This window comes from Chiloscyllium punctatum, chromosome 5 (genome assembly GCF_047496795.1).
Source record: "Chiloscyllium punctatum isolate Juve2018m chromosome 5, sChiPun1.3, whole genome shotgun sequence".
Classification (NCBI taxonomy): Eukaryota; Metazoa; Chordata; class Chondrichthyes; order Orectolobiformes; family Hemiscylliidae; genus Chiloscyllium; species Chiloscyllium punctatum.
The window spans coordinates 139,798,182-139,808,948 of record NC_092743.1 but is presented as its reverse complement, the minus strand read 5'-3'; the positions used below and the strand labels follow the sequence as shown (position 1 = coordinate 139,808,948).

Here is a 10,767-nt window from a genome sequence, read left to right as displayed (position 1 = left end):
GAAATGTTTAATTTGTGAGAAACTGAGTGCCCCCATCCCAGAGTTCTCCACTGTCTGAAAGGGCATGGCAGGTCGAGATAGAGTTACCCACTTGTTGAAGCAGCTGCAACTGGCGTCGTAAGTCAATGAAGGCAAAGCAAATGACAGTTTCTCTTTCGTGCAAAGCCAGTGCATTCATCTTTCCGCTGTTTAGACTGAATTTGCAAATAGTATTGAGCTGCTGGGGTGGGGGGCGGGGAGAGTCACTGTCAGTACTCGGATCAGCAGCTTTTGCAGGAACAGGGCGCCACTCTATAAGCAATCAATCCGGAGCAGACCGAGCCCATAACTGCTTCGAGCAGCAAGGCCAGCAGATTGTATCTGTCGGTCCCCAAGGACATTAGCGGCTTGTGAATGGTCCCAGCAACTGCGCTCGCTCAGCCTGAGCTGCATTTGCAGGAATTGAGCTGCAGTAACTCTCTCACACTGGGCCTGATTTATTATGTGCACCCAGACAATGTGTTTTCTGGCAGTCACATTCAACCATGGGTCATGGTACCCAAAAAAATACTAAACAGCGATGTTAAACCTGAATGGAAGCTACCATTAGTGAAATGTCATGATCAGATTGGAGAAGGATTTCTTTCTAGAGTGTTTGTCCGTGGGGTATGCGGGGTGCTAGCAAAGGCAATATTTGTTACCAATCTCTCATTGCCTTTCAGCATTTGGCAATGAGCCCCCATTCCCCCCGCCCTCCTGAACCATTAGCAGTTCCACCTAGTGCAGGTACACCCACAGTGTTGTTAGGAAGAGTTACAGACTATGACCTAACCAGAGTGAAGGAACCAGGGTATTGTTCCAAGTGAGGATGGCATGTGACTTGAGAGGTTTGCAAATGATGGTTTCCCATGTGTCTTCTGCCCTGTCAATCTCAGTGGTTGCAGGTTCAGAGGGTGTCTCATTGCAGTGTTAACTTGTAAACAGGATGCACTGCTGCCATTTGTTCTGCTGATGGAGGGGAGTGAATGTTGTGATCTCTGGGGTGCAGGGGGCTGCTTCCTGTTGAGTGTTATCAAACCTCTGGCCTGCTGTTGGATTTGTACTCAACCAGGCAAGTCTTAACTTGTGCCTTGTAGATATGTAGACTTTGGGGAGTTGGGAAGTAAGTTATTAGCCATTGAATCCTCTGGTCTGCCCCTGTAGTCACAGTAATTATGTGGATGGACCAGTTCAGTTTCTATTTAGTGGTAATCCCCAGGATATTGATAGAGGTCAGGGATTTAGCAACGGGAATGGCATTGAACATCATGGGTAGGTGGTTCAATTGTTTCATGTTGGAGGTGGTCATTGCCTGGCATTTGTGCAGCATGAATATTTCTTGATACACATCTGAATGTCTCCAGGTCTGTGTGTGTGGGTGTGTCAGTATCTGAGGAGTTACAGTGAACATTGCCATCACTGGTGAACATTGCTATTTCTAAATGGGGTGGTGATGGCCTATTGAAATTATCATTGGACTGCTAATCCAGAAACCCATGTACAAATCCTGCCATGGTGGAATTTGAATTTTAAAAATCTGGATTTAAGAGTCTGACGATCACCATTGTTGATTGTTGGAAAACCCATCTGGTTCACTAATGAAGGAAACCGCCATCCTTACCTAGTCTGGCCTACATGTGACTCCAATCTCACAGCAATGTGGTTGACTTATAACTGCTCTTTGGGCATTTAGGGATGGGTAATGAATGCTGGCCTAGCCAGTGACACCCTCATCCTGTGAATGAAATTGATGATATGCCCTAAAGATCAAAAATGAGGCCAGGTGGGTTGAATGTAGGACCAAAAACACCCCAGCTTAGAGAATGCTAAACATCCCCAAAGAGGCAGAAGGAGATAGGAAAGCAAATATGTTGGCAAATTGTTGAGAGTATAGATAGGGCTGTTCAACTCCTTTTATATTACCTTGAATAAGACCAACATTAAAATAAAGTTTTGCGATTTACATATGAAAGAACTGAAACCAACATGGTCATTCTAAAAGATGAGAGATTGAACAAACAATCCAGATCTTTTTCAAGATATAATTTCAGTTGCATCACACTGTAAACTTTTGCTATAAATTCTGTGTCTTAGGGTCTTATTCTCGACAACCACCTGATAAAGGAGCAGTGCTCCAAAAGCTAGTGCTTCCAGATAAACCTGTTAGACTATAATCTGATGTTGTGTGATTTTTAACTTTCTGGATTTAGTTTTAGTGAGGGATTGGAGCATCAGAATCATGTGGAAAGCTGTGCCCATGTTTCAGTCACTGAGGCCTATGGGTTTTATAACCAGCCTTGGCACCTGCTCCCCAGTGCTGTCCTGGGACTCAGAAAACCTGAATCCTGCAAGTCCCTGTCTCCAGGAGATGAAAGCAAGATAGCTGTGGTGAGAGACTGATGGAACTGGGTTTCTGAAATCAGGGAAACATGGTTTGTTGTATTTCCTGGTCCATGTACAGTAAAGCAAATGTGAAACAATATTCGACACATATAACTACCATATGATGATTTAATGCTGATTATTAACCACAGCCATCTTTGTAATTCTTTTATACTTAGACAAGTAATACCATTTGAATACCTTTAATTCTTTATTGTTTGTCTAGATGTCGGTGCCCTGCTCACTCTCACGGTTATTCACAAGGTAATCCTCAATTATGAGAGCATTATTCAATGCTATAGAAGGTGAAAATAGCACATAAGTTAGAGATAAATAATTCTATTCAAAATATAATTTCAGCAGTTTGGTTAAAACATCAATTAAAATACTGGCAGTTGCCTCGTGATCTGTTAATCAATTCAAGAATATAAACTTGTGTCAGTGGCTGTAATAAATGGCTGGATGCATTTTTACCAAGGTCAAAAATCACACACTTTTTTTGTGTGTGTTTCTGATTAACTTCAAGAGGAGTTTGATCTTTGATACTATGATTTCTATGATATAGGAATGTGACCTGACCAGACACCAGGATATAAACATAGCAATCTCAGAACATAACATTGGACTTAGGCTTCAGATTTTACAATTTTCAGCATATTGTAGTACAAGTAACTTTTGGGCATTAGTGACTACTTTCTCCTGCTGAGATTGAGGAGCTTGATTATTTTTCAAATCACTGAATTATTACAATCCAAAGGAGGCCATTCAGCCCATTTTGTCAATAGAAAAAACTCCATTAAGTGCTCTGTGAAATCAGGTTCAGTTGCTGACCCACATTGTAATGTGAAATTTCCCACTGTATTTAGGAGACAGGTGATAACACCGGGATTTAAAAATTGTTAATCTCTTCCACAGCAGTTGATAGTTGCTGAGCATAATCGGGAAACAGCAATTTTGGCGAAACTTTATCTGCACGTTCTAACTATCAGTTTGTGTTCAGAATTGGATTGTAGAGATAGACGTTCTTTCCTGTCATTTCAAATTGTTTGAAATCTTGAGGTTCCCATTTTCTCTGCAGTGTGGTGTGAGGAAGCTGTGAATGCTTTTCAATGTTATTGTTTATGTTTCAGCTCCAGAACATGTTGCAACCAGGACAACAGATTACGCATTTGAGGTACAAATGTTTCATTTCAGGCGTCGTGAGTCTTTTAGAACTCAATCATTTCATCATTCGGTGTTGTGGGAAAAGTTATAAAAAAAGGAATTGAATGTTATTTGCAAGGCTGATGATCTGTACGGATAATTATTCTGTTTTAGATGGCCTGTTCCAACATTCGATATGGAGAAGGGGTGACAAATGAAGTTGGGATGGTAAGAATATTCCCTCTCAGATTATACCGATTGTTTTACATGTGGTATGCAGCACAGAAACAAGACATTCAGCCCAGTTTACAGCAGCACAGTGGGACAGTGGTTAGCACTGCTGCCTCACAGCACCAAGGACCCAGGCTCAATTCCATCCTTGGGCGAATGCCTGTGTGGAGTTTGCACATCCTCCCCGTTTCTGTGTGGGTTTCCTCCATGTGCTCCGGTTTCCTCCCACAATCCAAAGATGTGCAGTTTATGTGGATTGGCCATGGGAAATTGCCCATAGTGTCCAGGGATGTGCAGGGGAGGTGGATTAGCCATGGGAAATGAAGGTTTAGGGGGGGATGGGTTTGGGTAAGATGCTGTTTGGAGGATCAGTGTGACTCAGATGGGCTGAATGCTTCCACACTGTAGGGATTCTATGAATTACTCCATACTGGTATTTATGCTCCACGCAGCCTCCTTTTATCTTACCTCAAATAAATCACCCTCCCCTCTAAATAACTATTAGCTTCCCCTTAAAGGTTTGGATATTTCTCTGACTTTATTTTCTTCTTTCTACAATAAATATGTTCAATTGTGCTAGTGAGGATTAATTTGGCAAAGAATCAAGAGGATATTACTTGCTTCGTAATTTTGTCTGTTCAGTCTTTAATGCACTTTAACCATTCAAACAGACCTCGGGATGTGCTTTTTTATACAGAATTACAGAATGAATTGACTTAAAATAGCAAAGTAAAATTCATATAGATGGAGATAAATGACTAATAAAGGAGCACTCACGTTAATAGGAATAGTTTATAGACCACCTATTAGTATTTCCTGCCTCTCCCCACACCTTCGCTAAGTTAAAAGCCCTCACATTTCTACTGCCCTACAGCTTTGTTGAAAGGTCATTGACCTGAAAGATTAATTCTGTTTCTCTACACAAATGCTGCCTGAGCTGCTGAGTTTTACCAGTCTTGTCTGAGATTTTCAGCATCTGCAGTATGTTGCCTTAGTGTTATGAATTGAGTTGGTTCCTTCAACTATCCGATATTGTGGAGAGAATGCATGGTGTACCTGGCTGAACCTGCCTCCGACGGCAGCTCTGGTGTTCAGCGACTGTGTCCCCCTGTGCAGAGCTCAGAGAGGACTGAGCCCAGTGCCACAGGCCTTTCTCAGTTCTCCCTGCCACCAGCGCCTGTCGGTGCTCGCATGTGAAGTGTAGACCCCAGTGAACTCTCAACGAGAACCCATTGTGGTGTGAGTGTTTGCACAGGAGCAAGACCATACATTCTGTGGTGATTTGGTCATTGACAAGTTCATAATTTTGACAATTATCACTGTCCATGGTACAGTTATTGATTAATTACTGTCAGCATATGTATTTCCCAATCTATCACCAGTTGCATGTAAGATTCTTGTGTCTTTGTCATTGGCTGAGAGGCATACAGAGATGACACTTACCTCCTGGGCGTTGCCTGTAGATCTATATCCAGTTTGAATTACTCACCATGACCAACCTCTCCCTTTCCTGTAATTTTTCTCATCTCAGACAAGGGTGAATCAAACAGATTTGTGAGTGAGACGATATCAGCAAGTGGATACCCTGCAGCTTGTGAGGCTGTCGAAGAGACAGATGGATGGTATTGCAGAAGGATTGAGATGGGTGACAATGGTAGTTGGATGAAGGGAAGGTGATATAGTGATGGCAGTGGCTGGGGTGAAGAGTGAGCTGATGGAGATTTCTGATCAATACAGAGTGAAAGTGTGGAGGACCTAATGAAACAGCATTGCAGAATCAACAAAAGTACTCCCATTTCTTGGCCTGGCTAAGTCATTAACTGCAATCAAGATCTGGGGACAACACACCAGCTCATTTCCTCAGCAACTTCCAACCTGGCTTTTTCTTTGTTGAAAGACATGGGTTTCCTCTTCCCATAGATAGAGAAAGTATGTCCTTCCTGCTCCTTCCTGTACCCAGGAGTAATCACAGCAATGCATCATTCAATCTGAGTGCTGATCTTGCTTGATGTGTGCATTCCCTCCTAAACTCCTCAAACTTCCATTCGTGCCTTTCCCCTTTAAATGGAACTAAGACTGCATCCTATGGTGTACATCACAACCACTGTGCTCTTTGGAGACACAGGATCCAGAAGTCAAAGCGAATTGGTTCAACTGTAGACGGACCGAGTTGACTTGTAACCCATGGTATTGCACAGCTTGCCTGCCTACAGAAACTGAAACTGTCCTCACAGGAATATCGAGCACGATGTGTCAAGTGTAGCCAGAAACCCTTTCCTTTTCTGTGACATCGACATTGATTTGCCAGTCACCCTATCATTTAGCAAACTGACGTGTCTGTCCTAAACAAGCAAACACAAAGTTTAAAAACCGAAAGAACTGCAGATGCTGTAAATCAGAAACAAAAACAGAAATTGCTGGAAAAGCTCAGCAGGTCTAGAAGCATCGGTATAGAGAAATCAGAATTAACATTTTGGGTCCGGTGACCCTTCCTCAGAACAGTCATTTGATCCCCTGAAATGTAAATGCTGATTTCTCACCACAGATGCTTCTAGACCTGCTGAGCTTTTCCAGCAATTTCTGTTTTCTAACACAAAGTGCAACTTGTTTTACAAAAGTCAACTCTTGCAAGTGTCAGGATGCTTGAAAGCAACTTGGAACCTTGGTCTTTTTTTCCTGTGTTTGAGATGCAGCAGAGGGTAAGAGTAGAACTCTGGCAAATGTATGAGCTCTTCATTAATTTGCTGTTCATATGTTTTTCATGTTAAAACATTCCAGCATTTGGTATTTCTGTAGGATCTACAGAACATGAAGGCCAGGAATGTTTGTGTCATGACTGACAAGAATTTGGCCAAACTCCCTCCTGTTAAAGCAGTCCTGGATTCATTGGTTAAGAATGGAGTAAATTTTAAAGTATTTGACAAGGTCAGAGTGGAACCGACAGATGGAAGGTAAGCAGTAACTCATTGTGAGTTATGGAGTAATGTCATTGTGGTATTATTGTTGCTCATATCCCGAGTATTACTATTCCACTATTAGTAATCTCTCAATTTAAAAAGTCTGTACTTCAACTGGGTATATAGTTTGAAGAAAATGCCTACCACACAACACATTTAGCACAGGTTGAAGAAACTGCCTCATGTGGACATTCCTCACCACAGTGACCCAACAGATAGATAGGATAGTAAAGAAGGTATTTGCCTTTATTGGTCAGTGCATTGAGGATATGAGTTGGGATGTCATGTTGCAGCTGTATAGGACATTGGTGAGACCACTTTTGGAATACTGTGTTCAATTCTGGTCTCCCTGGATAAGGTAAAGGTCTTTTTCCCAGGGTACGGGTTTAAGTTGAGAGGGGAAAGATCTAAGGGACAGCACTTTCACACAGAGGGTGGTCCGTGTATGGAATGAGCTGCCAGAGGAAGTGTTGGAAGCTGGTACAATTACAACATTTAAGAGGCATCGGAATGGGTATATGAATAGAAGGGTTTAGGGGGATATGGGCTAAATGTTGGCAAATGAGACTAGATTAATTTAGAATATCTGATCGGCGTGGACGATTTGGACCAAAGGGTCTGTTTCTGTGTTGTACAAATGACTCTGGGATGGTTTGCATTCTCCTCCAGGTAATGGGACAATAACATTAATGTGGGTGGGAAGGCCAGTGGCTCTCCATCTTGATGAGGATTTCCTTCTAAATCACTGCTGGCCTTCCTCTTTACTCACTGGAATTCTGATGAAGGGCTTTTGCCTGAAACATCGATTCCCCTGCTTCTTGAATGCTCCCTGACATGCTGTGCTTTCCAGTGCCACACTTTTCAACTCATTGTTTCTACTATCAATAGGGTAGGCTGAATGGGCGGCACAGTGGCTCAGTGGTTAGCACTGCTGCCTCACAGCTCCAGGGACCCCAGTTCAATTCCAGCCTCAGCCAACTGTCTGTGTGGAGTTTGTATGTTCTCCCTGTGTCTGTGGGGTTTCCTCTGGGTACTCCAGTTTCCTCCCATAGTCCAAAGATGTGTTGGATTGGCCATGCTAAATTGCCGATGGTGTCCAGGAATGTGCAGGCTCGGTGGGTTAGCCCTGGGGAATATAGGGTAAAGGGATGGCTCTGGGTGGGTGCTCTTCGGAGGGTTGGTGTGAACTCATTGAGCTGAATGACCTACCTTCAGATCACTGTACAGATTCCAGGAACCAAATGGGTCTAGTGTTCCAACAGAAAGCAAAGGCTTTTTACTAGTGGGGCGATGGGAAGGATCTACAGGCAATAATACAAACTAAAATATAAATGAAACAGGAAGGGCAAGGTCCAGACAGAGTAACCTTGGGGAGGAGGTGAAATTGCCTGTGAATAAACTGAATTATCCAGCTGAAGTAAAACGATACTTCCAAGTAAAGTGATAGGCCTTGTTAGCTAAAATAAATTAAACTACAACTAATGTATAGTGCCAGTGAAATAGTCCAGGCTGATTGTTGTGCTTGTTAGGATCAGTTAGCTCAGCACAGATTAGGGAGATAGTTTCTCGTCAACCTACTGTTACACACCTCTGCTGCAAGTGGGACTTGAACCCAGGCTTCCTGGCTCAGAGGTAGGGACACTACCACAGCATTACAGGACAGCTACCAGCGTAGACTAAGGATAAAGCCCTGGGTGCATTCAGAATCCCAGAAGCTCTTACTTTCCAACTGGAAATTACCTAAAATCCCGAAGAAGGGTCGCTGGACCTGAAACATTCTCTCCACAGATGGTGCCAAACCTGCTGAGCTTTTCCAACAATGTCTCATTTACCAAGAGCTCTCCTTTCAAAACAAAAGCAAAGTGTAACACTTGTTTAATTTTTTAGTATATACTATTCTGGTGCAATGTTTTGGTTTACATTGATTATTCTCCACTTTTTGAAACTACATTAGCTTCAAGGAAGCAATAACATTTGCTCGTCAAGAACAATTTGATGCGTTTGTCGCTGTCGGAGGTGGATCAGTGATGGACACGTGCAAAGTGGCCAACCTTTACGCCTGCAGTCCCGATGCTGAGTTCTTGGACTATGTCAATGCACCAATTGGAAAAGGCAAACCAGTTGTTGTTAGTCTATGCCCTTTGATAGCAGGTGAGTCTGTGCTGCTGATTTCATTCTGAGTTGGTCTGTATTGTACCATTTCAATATTTCTGTGTAACATACAGATTGTGATGCTCAACTTTGTGTTTAGAGAGTGAACAATGGAAGTGAAAAATATTGATTCGCAGTGCTACTAACTCCATGCGAAACTGCGCAATGTGGGCGGCATGGTGGCACAGTGGTTAGCACTGCTGCCTCACAGCGCCAGAGTCCCGGGTTCAATTCCTGCCTCAGGCAACTGACTGTGTGGAGTTTGCACATTCTCCCCCATGTCTGCGTGGGTTTCCTCCGGGTGCTCTGGTTTCCTCCCACAGTCCAAAGATGTGCAGGTCAGGTGAATTGGCCATGCTAAATTGCCCGTAGTGTTAGATAAGGGGTAAATGTCGGGGTATGGCTGGGTTGCGCTTCGGCGGGTCGGTGTGAACTTGTTGGGCCGAAGGGCCTGTTTCCACACTGTAAGTTATCTAATGTGCAAATAATGAAAATGTGTGATATTGATTTAAGTACTTGACAACATCATCAACAACATTAACCATCATCAAACACCCATTATATCAGCACACGCAGACATTGGACCCTGCTATAAATGTACCAACCTGTACAGTTGGTTAAACATTTATTGTCATGTGCAATGTATTTTCATTTTGTATTTGGTATATTCTAAATCACCACTTTTTTCCTTCAACTTTTAATAATGTAAGATCATTCAAATTGTGGACTGAATGATTAGATAAAGGGGGTTTTCAGAAAGATCATCACTCACCAGTCTGTATTATACTAACCTATAAAGAGCTGCTGGTTCAAATAACTATGAGTTCGCTTTACTAATTTAAATCAAATATCCTGTCAATTAGAATCAAGGTTCACAATAATTTATTATTCCCAAAATTGGAGCTTTAAAATGGTGGAAGTGAAAATTATTTGGAGATGCAAACTTTATCTCTCCAAATCTCTTTTCCCGCAATCTTTCCCTCCCCACTGCCCTCTCACTCTGTCTGCATTCTCTGTTCTCCTCTTTGCCCCTTTAAATCTTTCCTCCATCTCAGCACTCCTGAAAAATGCTGTTAGTCTTGATTATGTTTACAGTGCCTTTGGAGATTAACTGGTGATGCAGTCATAAAGATTGTTGCATATAATGTAGCCATATAACAATAGCAACAGAACTCCCATTATAAGACTGCACCTTGAAATGTGACTGATCTGCTGCCCCACCATATTCTGCTGACCCCCACTAACCACATTTTACATGTTGCCCACTGTCTGCACCTCCATCACCCCCAAATCAGGCTCCACTCCAGACATTATCCACTTGCCTTTAGTCCATGGATTCTCCTGACTAAACCAATCTCTCCCTAACTGTTCTTCCACTGTATCCTTTTTATCCAGGCTTGCCATCTGACATAAATATTTCAGCAATAAATCATATTTAAATAGTGTAGTATAGGAGTTGGGAAGTCATGTTGAGATTGGTGAGAATCTTCTGGAATACTGTGTCCAGTTCTGGTTGCCCTGTTATAGGAAGGTTTTATCAGACTGGAGAGGGTTCAGAAGATATTTATCAGGATGTTGCTGAATATGGAACTTTGAATTTTAAATAAAGGCTGAATAAGCTGGGACTTTTTTCACTGGAACGTAGAAGGTTGAGAGGCAACCTAATAGAAGTTTATAAAATAACGAGGGGCTAGCAAATTTTGAGAATATTTGTAGCTCAGGCTGAGGTTCTGGATGTAAGTTTGCTTGTTGAGATTTGGATGGGAATCCCTTAAGTTCATAATTACACGACATAAAGTCATAGAGACATACAGCAGGGAAACAAACCCTTTGGTCCAACCAGTCCATGCTGATCATAATCCCAATCTAAACTCGCCCCATCTGC

General features: G+C 42.4%; 1 protein-coding gene across 1 annotated transcript in view; it reads left to right on the top strand.

Annotated features, from left to right (window-relative positions):
- Positions 1-10,767, top strand: part of adhfe1 (alcohol dehydrogenase iron containing 1) — a 35,555-nt gene continuing 24,788 nt past the window's right edge. Inside the window, exons 1-6 of the mRNA XM_072571513.1 lie at positions 1-117; positions 2,627-2,664; positions 3,531-3,574; positions 3,718-3,771; positions 6,571-6,725; positions 8,686-8,882. Coding sequence (XP_072427614.1) covers positions 65-117; positions 2,627-2,664; positions 3,531-3,574; positions 3,718-3,771; positions 6,571-6,725; positions 8,686-8,882 — 541 coding nt within the window. The 5' untranslated portion in view covers positions 1-64. The remainder of the gene's footprint in view (positions 118-2,626; positions 2,665-3,530; positions 3,575-3,717; positions 3,772-6,570; positions 6,726-8,685; positions 8,883-10,767) is intronic.